Below are 14,845 nucleotides of genomic sequence, written 5' to 3'. Positions count from 1 at the left end.
GACTCCACCCCTGATTTGTCTAGGGTTTACCTCCTTAGCCTTGCCTTCTTCCAAAGATATCGCACAAGGCAGAGGAGGTTTAGGATCAGAGTTTTCCTTCTCGTACATGGACTACCTTCCCCAGTTGACAAGCCTGGGGTAGGGAGTATGGAATGGGTTAAGTGATGCCATTGCAGTCATTGCTGCATATTGGTTGGTGTGTTCCATGCACTGTTAGCACCAAGTGTTGGTGGACACAATTGCGATTGGTGGACAACTGTCAATTCCAGGTGCCCCTTGATGTTGCTTCCCTACACCCAATGTTACGTACTTTATGTTGCTGTCCGTGGGGCATAGGATGCCCACCATGTTAGACTGACAGAGGTGGTATTGTAGCAATGGCCACCTTCACTGCACCATTGGATGTGTGCTGCCCGCTTTGAGGCATCTGCAGAAATGCATCTGCCTTTAATAAAGGAGCCAGGGAGCGCATTAGAAATAGACTCCAGGGTTTTGCATTCACTTACAGGCTCAGCTATAACTAGAATTATCCAGATCACTTATGTAAGCTGTTTCTCCTCTTTATTTTAAAGCCTTGTCATTTAGATTATGCACAGTTATCAGGGCCTTTGTGCTTTTATTTCTATTCTTGAGAATAAATGGCTTATTTTCAGTTAATAATATGTCTACTGCGCCTACAAATGTGTGTATATTGTATATGTACTTACTTATACTGTGTATGGGCCATTCTTATCCCCCCCTTCCGACTAAAAGAGCTATAGCAGCAAAATAAGCGAGATTCCTGCCCTGCTGGAGGCAGAACGTTGAATTAAAAATGACAATCCCAGCTACTGTGGAGTGGTCCCGGGGTAGTTGTTGGGAAACCTTGCATAAGACCCCAAGTTCAATCCTTGGCATCTTGATGAAAGGATCAGGTAGTGGTGCTGCCAGAGTGGGCTGGGGTCACCAATCTTTATTATTTAGGTCCATGGGCGCATTTGGATTTTTGAGTGAGTGCCCTCTTTGGGCCCTCCGCTTCCCCAGATAAGCTCCTTCCTCTTCCTCTTCCCCACTCCACCCCCCCCAAAAAGAGAGAGAAAGTGTGTGTGTGTGTGTGTATGTGTATGCAACACTTTGCTTTTCCAAGGAATTTTTGTAAAAGTCAGATCCAGTAGAATGAGTCTGAGTCTCTAAAAGCACATAGAGGTGAAAGAGGAATTGGGAAAGAGTGTCTACGGTATGTAATTTTCAAGGGACAAAAAAGCAGCCAACCTCACTAGTTCATGAGCAAGGGAGCATTGGGTGGGTGGACTCAAGAGATGTCAGGGGCACCAGGGGCGAGACCTCAAGGGTGTCACTGTGCCTGCAGATTGGCAACCCCTGAACTAGGCTGAGAGCTAGCTTAGCAACTTCCCTGGGGCTGCTGAAGTTGTGGCTACTGCTTTTTCCTTACTAATGAGAAGCTTGAGTTTGACAGAAGTAGTGCCAGCCCTGCGAACGTCACTCTACCAGTTCGTGACTGTGACAGGATCTGAGCCCTGGATTTGAATCCACTGCTGTACATGCTGTGTGTCCACAGAAGCTCTTCTTTGCAGCCCTATGTGGGTCCCAGCTGCCAAATGTGGTTTTTGCTGTTTGTTTGGGACCGAGAGAAAGGTTGATGCTGGTCCCCAGGAGGTTGTGAGCCAAATTTACAGTTGGGTTTTTTGTCCTTGGAGCAGTCCACTCCCACAGTCTGGATTCCAGATGAGTCAGGAGAGGTCAAGCCAGTAGGGAGGTATCTCAGCTCTGTTGCTGTATCAGATTTCTCCTGGGCCACAAGTGTGTTCTGTGCCCAGAGCTTGCTTCAGCAGCCAGCTTCCCAGAGCATGTGGGGAGCTTGAATTGAATGTTTGGGCAGTGCAACTTTCAACTCCTGAGTTTATTCCAGGCCTTGGCAGCCTCAACAGAAGGTGCCTTTGCTAACCTTGAGCTTTCTAAGGGGTGGGATCTGTTGTGGCTTCCTTCGCTGGGGGGGAAGCAAGCAGCCTTCCTCAAAAAGACCTGAAAGGTGACTATGTCTTCTGGTTCTGAACTCCCAGGTTGCCAAAGCTCCAGGCCTAACATCTGAAAACAGAATTGTGTTTTTTGTATGGTTCATTCCAGTCTCTCAGCTTCACTTTGCTCATCACAGTCAGGCTCTGTGGAAGTATTTCAAATAATTATCCTTTATGCTAGTGGTAAGAGAGAGAAAAAGCATTCCTAGAAAAAAACACAAAGGAAATTGATTGATTCCTAGAGAGAGGGGCTAACGTTTCCTTCATTAACAACAAGATAAGCTGTCATGCATAAGCGGTTGGCAAATTTTATGGTATTTTTTTCTGTTCATGTGTAAAGTACCAGGCTGTTAGCCTGTAAAAAATAAAAATAAAGCTGCCTTGGGTTTGCAGATTAGTGGGGCAGCTCTCACCTTGTGCCACTTAGTATGTGAATTAAGCATCAGGAAAACATGGGCAGGGTCCCGCTGCCTCCATGTTGTGTCTCCTGCCCACATATGGCAGCTTCTACTCCACTATGGAACCTCTCTCTTTCTGGATAACTCTCCATCTCTGACTCTGTTTCCACACACAAACACTCATACTCTTGCATTATACACCGCCTTTAAAAGAGACGCCTCATATCATAGCCATAAAAATGTGAGAGCAACAGCCATGAAAACTAGGAAGGATTTCCCCAGCAGTTAAGGAAGAAGAACTTAATAGGCCTTCCCCTTACCCTCTGGACTTTCTGTACTACAACTCCCATCAACCCCAACCAAAATGGACAGTGGTCATGGATGATGGGAGTCGTATTCCAAAACATCTGGTTTGGCAGTTCATATGTTGTGCCAAAGTTTAAGCCTAAGCTTTCCTAACTATGGTTTGAGGCGAAGTCTTGAGTTGAGCACTTATGTGTGTATGTCCTTGCTAGTGCTCATTAAGACATCAGGTTAGAATTTGTTTTTGAATAATGTCATCATCTGCTTCCTTTGTGGAAGGGCCACAGCTAAGTGGCAGAGCAGTTGCTTTGCTTGTGGAAGGACCTAAATCCAAAACCCAGAATCTTCAGGTAGGGACTCCCAGCCTGAAACCCTGGAGAGCCCACTGCCAGTTAGTATAGACCAGGGATGTCCAACTCCCAAGAGATTGCAATCTACTCCGGGGGGGGGGGTGGGGACTGGCAGTGATCTACCCATGGGGGGGGGAATTCAGAGTTGAGCTTTTATTAGGAGGGCAGGTTGAAGTTGTTGACCGGTTGGACACCCCTGGTATAGACAATACTGAAGTAAATGGGCGAATGGTCTGACTCTTTAGTCCTTTGTTCCTATTATTAAATAAGAAATTTCTCTGCTTCTCTTTCAGGAGATGCCCAATTCTGTCTTTCTGGTAATGGAGGTGTGTATTGAATTTTCTAATTTCTCCTTTGCTGGATTTTAGTAGATTTTTTCTTTTTATATTGAAATGCCATACAAACAAACAAACTGCAGCCTGCCTTGTTTAGGTGTAAAATCAAACGAGAATCTGTGCTACTTTCCATCCCAGCCACCCAAAGTGTGCAGTTAGAAAGACCTATGTTTATATTGCACATAGTCAAGTACTTTATTACCGTCATAGACCAGCATAAGCAAAACATCTACATAAATAGCATAACAGTATGAACATAAGCGGATAATTATTAAATAAATAGGAGCAAGAACCAAACGTAGATTTAAACATATACATAGAATACTTAATTAAGCATAGATAATGGATGAGTAAAAATTTATAAGAAAAATTAAGAGATCGGTTAACACAGTTATATGGGGTGGGCTTCAGAAGTGTGGATCTAACAATATGGGCCTTCAGTTTAGGATTGAATTGTAGCATAGACCATTCTTCGTCAAATATCTATCATGGCAGTCATGGGTGTAGGCGGGGGGCAGCTGCCCCCCTCCCCCGAAGCAAAAAATTAATGTAGCTTCACATTGCCTTGCTGAACATCTTGGAGAAAACACCTCAGTTTATGAATTTTCGGTTTACGAACGCCGCGGACCCATCTGGAACGGATTAATTCACTTTCCATTACTTTCAATGGGAAAGTTCGCTTCAGTTTATTAACAGACTTCCGGAACCAATTACACCCATGCTTCGGGTTAAGTACGCTTCAGGTTGAGTACTCCGCGGACCCGTCTGGAACGGATTAATCCACTTTCCATTACTTTCAATGGGAAAGTTCGCTTCAGTTTATGAACGCTTCAGTTTAAGTACTCCGCGGACCGTCTGGAACGGATTAATCCACTTTCCATTACTTTCAATGGGAAAGTTCGCTTCAGTTTATGAACGCTTCAGTTTAAGTACTCCGCGGACCGTCTGGAACGGATTAATCCACTTTCCATTACTTTCAATGGGAAAGTTCGCTTCAGTTTATGAACGCTTCAGTTTATGAACGCTTCAGTTTAAGTACTCTGCGGACCGTCTGGAACAGATTAATCCACTAGCAATGAAGAAGGACATGCTCCGTTGTTTCCTGCTGTCCACATATTAATCTAGTTCACATGTCACATGAAACATGGTTAAAATAAAGTCTGGTCTTCACGAGAACAAGCATTATTCAACTTGGATGCTGCAGTGAGGGGAAGGAAGACGAGCTATCATTCTGCTTTTTGTTATGTGTGTCTCCAGTCTCGTGGTTTGCTTCTCTCCAGACCAGGGGTCAGCAACCTTTTTCACCCGTGGGACGGTCCACTGTCCCTCAGACCATGTGGTGGGCCAGACTATATTTTTTTGGGGGGGGGGGTGAACCTATTCCTATGCCCACAAAAAACCCAGAGATACATTTTAAATAAAAGGACACATTCTACTCTTGTAAAAACACCAGGCAGGCCGCACAAATAACCCAGAGATGCATTTTTTAATAAAAGGACACATTCTAATGTAAAAACACACTGATTCCTGGACCGTCTGCGGGCCAGATTGAGAAGGTGATTGGGCCACATCTGGCCCATGGGCCTTAGGTTGCCTACCCCTGCTCCAGACAAACCACGAGCAGAACCCTTGGTTTCTTCTTGGCTTACCACTCATGGGTTGTTTAGGAGAAACAGACTACATGCACTGTTGAGCAAAGATGTAAGAGGCTTTGCCGTACAGGAAAGAACACCAGATACTCAGTATTATGGTTTCTTTTTGAAGCCAAGGTATAAGAGAATTTCCAAGCTTAGTGTTTGGAGAGGCTGGTAGTAGGAGCTATTTGTCACTGATGACGTCCTGTTGAGCTGTGGGCATGGGGTGGTTAATGGCAGAACTTCAGGCAGACCTGCAATATTGCTAAAAAGAATACGTTCACCAGTGACTGCCATAAGCTTCCAAATTCCCAAAGCATAAAGACACCACAGGGTTTTTCCAGACCTGGAAGCTTGCAGCTGAGAACAGGGTGTTGTGCCAAGCATTTTAGTCTCTTCTTCTAAACCCTGTGGCTTCCCTAAACCTTTGGCAGAAAATGGCTTACATATTTCCAGTGCTCTCTCCTTTGCATCGAGTAGCAGCAGGCTCTCTTTCTCTTAAAAAATTAAATAAAAAGTTCTGTCTCTCATTTGTATTTGTTCATCTGTGGCATGAGAGCATTCTTTCCTTTACCCAGAGAAACAACTAATATAGCTTCATATTGCCTTGCTGAATGTCTTGGAGAATTGCTGTTAACCACTTTGGGGGTTGTGTGTGTGTGTACATGTACACACACCTACACAAAATATCAAGTGATACATATATTTTATGAAATAAGTAAGTAATACAACTTGGGTGGTTCATTTCAGATGCACTTAAAATAGACTTAGGATTTAGTGAGTTCCACAAATTATATAGCAGCTTCGTTCACAATACCTGTGATTCTTAACCAAAATGTCTGTTAACTCTCCAAAATTAGTTAAATGTATTTGAATATACACACACCGATTTTAAAGATAATTAAACACTTAGGCTTCCTACGAATGGAGCAGTTTCTGATCTCCTAACCATGAATGAAGAGACTCGCACGCCCCCTCTGCTGTCTTGTTTGGAAATGTCCCCCTCCCCTTTTCAGAATGGAGCCAAGATGCTGAGTTGTATCTACATTAACGTTTTTCACAAATAATGGTCAATTCCAAATATAGGTTGTTATTGTTGTTATTATTATTATTTATTATTATTACAAGGGCACATGGATATCACCAAATGGGCAGCATCGAAATCAGATTGATTATATTCTCTGCAGCCAAAGATGGAGAAGCTCTATACAGTCAGCAAAAACAAGACCTGGAGCTGACTGTAACTCAGATCATCAGCTTCTTATAGCAAAATTCCAGCTTAAACTGAAGAGAGTAGGAAAAACCACTGGGCCAGTAAGATACAATCTGAATCAAATCCCTTATGAATACACAGTGGAAGTGAGGAACAGGTTTAAGGATTTAGATTTGGTGGACAGAGTGCCTGAAGAACTATGGATGGAGGCTCGTAACATTATACAGGAGGCAGCAACGAAAACCATCCCAAGGAAAAGGAAATGCAAGAAAGCAAAATGGCTGTCCAACGAGGCCTTACAAATATTGGGGCAGAGGAGGCAAGCAAAATGCAAGGGAGATAGGGAAAGATACAGGAAGCTGAATGCAGATTTCAAAAAAAAATAGCAAGGAGAGACAAGAGGGTCTTCTTAAATGAGCAATGCAAAGAAGTAGAGGAAAACAATAGAATGGAGAAAACCAGAGATCTCTTCAAGAAAATTGGAGATATGAAAGGAACATTTCGTACAAAGATTACCATAATAAAGGACAAAAGTAGTAAGGACCTAACAGAAGCAGAAGACATCAAGAAGAGGTGGCAAGACTACACAGAGGAATCATACCAGAAAGATATGGAGGTCTCGTACACCCCAGGTAGTGTGGTTGCTGACCTTGAGCCAGACATCTTGGAGAGTGAAGTCAAATGGGCCTTAGAAAGCACTGCTAATAACAAGGCCAGTGGAAGTGATGATATTCCAGCTGAACTACTTAAAATGTTAAAAGATGATGCTGTTAAGGTGCTACACCCAATATGCCAGCAAGTTTGGAAAACTCAGCAATGGCCAGAGGATTGGAGAAGATCAGTCTACATCCCAATTCCAAAGAAGGGCAGTGCCAAAGAATGCTCCAACTACCGCACAATTGCGCTCATTTCACACGCTAGCAAGGTTATGCTTAAAATTCTACAAGGCAGGCTTAGGCAGTATGTGGACCGAGAACTCCCAGAAGTGCAAGCTGGATTTCGAAGGGGCAGAGGAACCAGAGACCAAATAGCAAACATGCGCTGGATTATGGAGAAAGCTAGAGAGTTCCAGAAAAACGTCTACTTCTGCTGCATTGACTATGCAAAAGCCTTTGACTGTGTCGACCACAGCAAACTATGGCAAGTTCTTAAAGAAAGGGGAGTGCCTGATCACCTCATCTGTCTCCTGAGAAATCTCTATGTGGGACAAGAAGCTACAGTTAGAACTGGATGGAACAACTGATTGGTTCAAAATTGGGAAAGGAGTACGACAAGGTTGTATATTGTCTCCCTGCTTTCTTTTCTTTTTCTTTTTAAATAAACTTTATTAAGATTCTAATTAAAACATACATCAAAATTAAATCATACTAAATATTTATAACACAATACTAATAATATATACAACATTCAACTATAAATTCCAAATCAAATATCACATATAACATATCAATCTCTCCAGTTTGTGACTTCCCCTCGGTTACCTCAATTTCTTTCTAGATACTGCTTCCCTTTACATACTATGTCCACCTTTCTTTTTACTTCCTATACATCTTGTTTTCGGTGCCGATCATTAGAAGTGGATCCAGGATTTTATTGCGGGGCATTGTGTTTTCATGTAATTTCCAAATTTTTCCCAATTTTGCTCAAATTTTTGCTTATTACCTCCTCTTATTAAATTTGTCAATCTTGCTAGATCCATAAATCCAAATAATTTTTCCTGCTATTCATTTATTTCTGGTACATCTTGTTTTTTTCCAATATGATGCTATTAGTAATCTTGCTGCTGCTGTGGCGTACCAGATTATTCTTTGATCTTGTTTATTGATTTCTTTATCCGCCATCCCCAATAGAAAATTTTCTGGATTTTTCTTAATATTAAATCTTATTATTTTTTAAATTTCCTCTATGACTGAACTCCAAAAAGGTTTTATTTTATCACAGTGCCACCACATTTGTAAAAATGTTCCAGTTTCCTTTTGGCACCTTAAGGAAAAAGGAAACCAAAAGGATATATTGTCTCCCTGCTTATTTAACTTATATGTAGAATTCATCATGCGAAAGGCTGGACTAGATGAATCCCAAACTGGAATTAAGATTGCTGGAAGAAATATCAACAACCTCAGATATGCAGATGACACAACCTTGATGGCAGAAAGTGAGGAGGAATTAAAGAACCTTTTAATGAGGGTGAAAGAGGAGAGCGCAAAATATGGTCTGAAGCTCAACATCAAAAAAACCAACATCATGGCCACTGGTCCCATCACCTCCTGGCAAATAGAAAAATAGAAGGGGAAGAAATGGAGGCAGTGAGAGATTTTACTTTCTTGGGCTCCTCGATCACTGCAGATGGTGACAGCAGTCAAGAAATTAAAAGACGCCTGCTTCTTGGGAGAAAAGCAATGACAAACCTAGACAGCATCTTAAAAAGCAGAGACATCACCTTGCCGACAAAGGTCCGTATAGTTAAAGCTATGGTTTTCCCAGTAGTGATGTATGGAAGTGAGAGCTGGACCATAAAGAAGGCTGATCCCCGAAGAATTGATGCTTTTGAATTATGGTGCTGGAGGAGACTCTTGAGAGTCCCATGGACTGCTAGAAGATCAAACCTATCCATTCTTAAGGAAATCAGCCCTGAGTGCTCACTGGAAGGACAGATCGTGAAGCTGAGGCTCCAATACTTTGGCCACCTCATGAGAAGAGAAGACTCCCTGGAAAAGACCCTGATGTTGGGAAAGATGGAGGGCACTAGGAGAAGGGGACGACAGAGGACGAGATGGTTGGACAGTGTTCTCGAAGCTACGAACATGAGTTTGACCAAACCGCGGGAGGCAGCGGAAGACAGGAGTGCCTGGCGTGCTATGGTCCATGGGGTCACGAAGAGTTGGACACGACTAAACGACTAAACAACAAGAATTACAAGGGCTGGAAACTCTGGTGGTGTGGCCTAGACATGGTTTAGTGAAAATTGCCAGTCCAAATGTAGCTGCTCCATGGTTAGCTCAGGTATATCTATGTGCAGGAAGGGAATGGAAAGGATCACCCAAGCCTGGGGGAAGCTCCTGATACAGTTGATTGTGCCATGGTATGTTAGGTCCACTGAGGGCCTTGTGCATAAGCAGGCTGAGAAGTGCAGACACCCGCAAATCTGATACTAACCCATTTCCTTTCTCTCTTTGGCAGTATTGCAACGGCGGAGACCTGGCAGATTACTTACAAGGTAATGGATTGCTTGTGGTTCTTAATTCATGGCTCAGAAGTCTTGGAGTGCTGTGATACTTCCCTATGTCTGTCCCTTTTCCTGCAGAGTTTATGACTGGCTGGAGTGAGTTCGTTTTCTGGCTGTGTATTTTAATACCCTTTTGTTTTCAAAGCTGCCAGTAAACTAGTACAAGCTAAAATTGGCACCCGCTTCCTGTCAGTCATGTATTCTCCATATACTTTTTTAAAAAGGAATTGCACTGGGGAGGGTCAACATGCTGCAAGACATTGTGCTCTGTTGTAGAATTGAGTCTGCAAGATAGCAGGCCTTTGTTTAGATTTCCTGGGATCTTGTGCCAACCATTTCCTGAAATATTTGGAGGAAGATGATAAGGCTTTGTGGGAAGAGGTGCTGGAAGCCAAGGGAAGATATTCCTCTTCCATTGAATATAAGTTGGAGGAGAGATGCTTCATTTACATCTGACCAGCATAATAAGCTGACAGACTGCATGGTGATTCAGAAATTTTGGGAATTGATCCCTGCCTCACAGCTGTTGCAGGGGAAACACGGTGTTTTTCATTCTCCAAAGACCAGTGTGTTTTTCTTCCCTGTGTTCTCTGTCTCTTGGCCCTGTCTTAGCATATTTTTCTGTTGATAACACTCAAGTGTGATGGAAAGTTGGGAACTGCCTTTTGTATACAGGTGGTACATAGGAACCAAACAAAGCATGAGTGTCCTTTTTATCCTGTTGATTCCACTGGGGAGAGGTTTAAGCATGCTCTTAAAAGTATCACATTGAAAGAAAGTAACAGGACCCTTAAGTGTGCCCAACACTGACTACATCCATCTCTCAGTGTATTTTGTATCTGCTGGAGCAAAGCATTTTAAAAGCCCTCTTTGGATTCAGTGGGGCAGCTTCGGCACACGCTTAGTGCTTCCCAAAGAGCTCTGTTCACGCTAGAAAGTTTCCAGGACTCTTAAAAGTACTTTCCTTCCCTCAGCAAAAGGAACGCTCAGCGAAGACACCATCCGTATATTCCTGCAGCAGATTGCTGCTGCCATGCGTATCCTCCACAGCAAAGGGATAATTCACAGGGATCTCAAGCCACAAAACATCCTGCTGTCGTACGCCAACCGCAGGAAATCGAACATCAGCGGCATACGCATCAAGATAGGTAAGTCGGCCCTGGTGCGCTGCCTCAGCAGGGTGAGAAACCACCGTGAGAGATTACTGCTCATTTGCATGCCTTCTACATTTGCACAGAAGGGTAGAAGAGCATGGTGAGTGCTCAACTGGACCACTGTGCCCCCCTCTCCCCACCACCCAAGTCTTGATTGTTCTGGGTGGTCCCCCAGCAACATAAAAGACCAACCTATGCATTTGTTACTGAGGTGCTCATTGGAGAGCTGCGATTGGCTGTAGCACCCTCTTGAGTGCTTGTTTCCTGACCAGCCTGGCTTCACCCCTTAGTCTAATGCATCCCTGCTAGCTAGGGATTATGGGAGTTGTAGCCCCCAAACAGCTGGAGACTCAAGTTTGAGAAACCCTGGCTCTAATGTATGGACCACCCCCACATTCCACAGGTGTGTTTCTTTTTACATTGATGACTTGGAACAAAGCAGACTGGGTGTGCTTTCGTTCATTGCTCTTGGATCCGTCGTTTATGTATTGAGCTGCTTACTGAGAACTGTTTCTGCTGACCCCAAAGCCGCTTGCGTTGTGACTGGGGGCGGAGATGGCAAAAGGGGCCCTTGCTTTGGAAGCCTTCATATTTGTGGTATTTTGTAACATAAAAGGGCAGCGAGTTGGTCTATGATAAAACCTACCTCCCCCCCCAAAAAAAAAACCCACCAAAGGGTAGTTAAAGAGATGTATGCTTTCCTTTAAACAGCTGACTTTGGGTTTGCTCGTTATCTCCAGAGCAACATGATGGCTGCAACCCTCTGTGGTTCCCCTATGTATATGGTGAGTAACAGCTCATTGAGTTTTCACTGCTGTCATCACACTTTGGACCCATCCACACTATATATTTAAAGCAGTACCATGCCATTTTAAACAGTCATGCCCCCCGCAAAAGAAACATGGGAACTGCAGATTATTATTATTACTAGTGTATTTCAGCCCGTTCAGTAAACGGGCGCTAGCCGGGCGGGAACAGAGGGGAAGCCCTGAGGAGAAGGAAGAGGCCTCTGCCGCCGGCTCCCGCAGCGCGGCTGCTGGCAACAACGGAGAGCGCTGCAGCGCCGGCGGCCCCGCCAGGAAGCCTGGGGCGGAAGCAGCCGTACTCTCTCCCAGCTCCTGCCGAGCTCCCAAGGAGCGCGGCAGCGTCGGCGGTGCACCTGGGGGATGGAGGGAGGGCGAGGGCAGGTGTCCAGGAGCGCGGCCGCTGGCAGCAACAGAGAGCGCCGCAGCGCCGTCGGCCCCGCCAGCAAGTCCGGGGCGGAAGCAGCCGCGCTCCCTTCCAGCTCCTGCCGGAGCTCGGCAGGAACTGGGAGGGAGCACGGCTGCTTCCGCCCCGGGCTTGCTGGCGGGGCCAACGGCGCTGCGGCGCTCTCTGATGTTGCCAGCGGCCGCGCTCCATTGTATGCTTGTCCCGCAGCCGCCAGGCGTGCCATCGCCGCCGCGATCCTTAGCGATCCTTGGTGGGGGAAGCATGCAGTCGGTGGGAGGTGGAAGAAGAAGAGGACGACGACGGGGGAAGTATGGAGGATGGGGGGAGGGAGGGAGGACTGCAGTCCCCGAGGCTCCGTTCGCAACCAGGCCCTTTTGTAGGATGCGGACGTCCCTGTCCACACGCTTCCGCGGCTTTCAGCGCTCTCTCTGCCCTCTCATGAAAGGTAGCCCCGAGGGCTGGGAAGGGAGGGAGAAGCTCGAGCGGATCCGGCCGCCGCCTGCACCTGAGCCGGGTGGCAATGCGAGAGGGGAGTGTGAGGGCGAGCGGCGGTTGGCAGAGGGGGGGGGAGAGCGCGCGTGTGTGTGCGTCCTGTCTCTCCGTCCAATCTCTGTGTCTCTGGGGTACATGCGCAGTACCCCAGGGACACACGGGACAACTGGACGCAGGGACAACATGGACTTTATATATATAGATTATTATTATTATTATTATTAAAAAGGGGTGGTGGTGAGAGTTGTTAGGAAACCCCTGTTCTACTCCCAGAGCTACAATCCCCATGTTTCCCTGGGAAGGGGCATTAACTTTTAAACCTTTCTGGGAGTTGGCAGCTTTATGAAAGGAAAAGGGGTCTCCTAACAACTCCCAGTGCCCTTAACTATCTACTGTTCCCAGGATTCTTTAAATATTTGGTAAAGGTGGGGCCTTAAGCTGAGAATTTTCAGTAATACTACTCAAATTTATGTATTATTGTCTTTATTTAATTTGTTCATCCACTGTTTCTTGTCTGCAAGTGACCTAAAAAGCGGTTTACATTTTTTAAAAGTCAGTAAATCAAATCATTGCAAATCACAGTGCACCATTAAAATCAAGGGTAGAATAGCAAGAGTAGAATATCAATAATCTAGCTTTCTGACCAGCCTCCAAAGCATTCTGTATTATCAGTAAAAGCATTATCAGTAAATTTTCTCTTGTAAGTCAGTGCTGTTATCCTCATACTGCACACAAGGAACTGAGACTGTGGCTTGTCTAATGTCCCCTTAGTGCTGCATCTTTCAACCTTCATGGTTGGCTAAACTGGCTGAGGATGAGAAGAGCTGGAGTCACAACATCTGGGGTCCTTCAGGAGGAAGCAAAGGAAAAGAATACACCTCCCTAATCATCTCGGGGTGGAAACCCCCCCCCCATATATTTTGGGACTGACATCCCTCTGACATTACATAGCATAGCAGGAGAAAGACTTCGGGCAAAGGGGATTAATTTGCTTCCCTCCTCCAAGTAAAAATTGGACTTGAAAATTGGTGTGTTTGGAGCAGGAAATAACACTTACCAGGAGATTGCAAAGGCAGCAGCCATGATAGTGAAAATCTGTTCCAGGGAGGATGCTGGCACTCCCCCAGTCCACAGATTTGATGTTTGGCACAGTGTCTGTTATCTCAGGGGAACTTGGTCTTGAAAGAGGAATGTGCTCCCCCACCCTGGTTTAGCCAGCCCAGAAGAGAAACTCTTATCAGAGGCCCCACTCAGGTTCTAATGCAAACAAAGCCAACTGTGATCCTGCAAAAAGAAGCTGGTGTGAAGGCAGCCCTTAGACACCTCTCTCATGGTGCCTCGCCCTTTGTGAAACTCCCAATCACTTCCTTTGCTTGGGGTACCTCTGGGGGGCCTGTTGATACAACCACATGCCTGCCTCGTGTTGAACACACACGTACACACATGCCTGACATTCAGGATGAGTGGATTGTCTGAGCAGCTTGACCACAATTCACAGCCTGCCGCTCAGACATAATTTTGCAGGTCTATGGTTGTATGCACAGTGGTGGGTTGAAGAATGATTGTAAGTGGTTCATTTGTCCTGGGAACAATTCTGTTTAGGAGCAGGGCAAAGAAAGCAGGGAGAGGCTGTGTGAATTACCTCTCCAGAGTGTATCCTCTGTTGTAAAACATGGCAACTTCAAATGCCTCTGCTGTGGGATTAAACTGAAATTGGATTAAAGGGATGCAGGTCATACCCCAAGCTCCTGTGTGGTCACCCACTCATTCCACCTGTCCCACAAGAAGTTATCAGCAATGTCATTAGGGCAACCCTTTCCCCAGGCTCTCCATAAACAACAACAACAACAATAATAATAATAATACTGTAAATAATTTTATTATTTATACCCCACCCATCTCGCTGGGTTTCCCCAGCCACTGGGCAGCTCACAGCTGCCCTGGACACAAAATTGACCTGCGCCTCTACCGACAGCTGTGAGTTCAAAGTGACTTCCAGGAACCGCATCTGGTCCTTCAGGGGCACAGTTACCCCATTCAGGACCAGGGAGACCCTCACACCTGCCTGTCACCTGTCCCCCCAAAACAGTACTTCTGTATTGTCAGGATTCAACCTCAATTTGTTAATCGCCATCCATCCTCCAACCGCCTCCTGACATTCACACAGGTCCTTCACTGCCTTCACTGGTTCAGATTTGAAGGAGAGATAGAACTGGGTATCATCCGCATACTGGTGAACACCCAGCCCAAACCCCCCGATGATCTCTCCCAGCAGCTTCATATAGATGTTACAAAGCATGGGGGAGAGGACAGAACCCTGAGGCACCACACAAATGAGAGCCCAGGGGTCTGAACACTCATCCCCCAACACCACTTTCTGGACACAGCCCAGGAGGAAGGAGCAGAACCACTGTATAACAGTGCCCCCAGCTTCCAACTCCTCTAGATGGTCCCGAAGAGATGTCATGGTTGATGGTATCAAAGGCCACTGAGAGATCCAGCAGGATGAGGAA

The 14,845-nt window shown here is 45.4% G+C and overlaps 1 protein-coding gene across 3 annotated transcripts in view; it reads left to right on the top strand.

The window, feature by feature from the left end:
- Window positions 1–14,845, top strand: part of ULK2 (unc-51 like autophagy activating kinase 2) — a 74,638-nt gene that overhangs the window by 24,402 nt on the left and 35,391 nt on the right. For all 3 annotated transcript variants that reach the window (XM_035138909.3, XM_035138910.3, XM_060268347.2), the window contains 4 exons: window positions 3,360–3,392; window positions 9,429–9,465; window positions 10,449–10,622; window positions 11,340–11,413. In XM_035138909.3, the coding sequence (XP_034994800.3) occupies window positions 3,360–3,392; window positions 9,429–9,465; window positions 10,449–10,622; window positions 11,340–11,413 (318 nt within the window). The remainder of the gene's footprint in view (window positions 1–3,359; window positions 3,393–9,428; window positions 9,466–10,448; window positions 10,623–11,339; window positions 11,414–14,845) is intronic.

The sequence above is a fragment of the Zootoca vivipara genome, chromosome 14, assembly GCF_965207765.1.
Source record: "Zootoca vivipara chromosome 14, rZooViv2.hap1.1, whole genome shotgun sequence".
NCBI lineage: Eukaryota > Metazoa > Chordata > Lepidosauria > Squamata > Lacertidae > Zootoca > Zootoca vivipara.
This window is presented reverse-complemented; position numbering and strand designations above follow the sequence as displayed.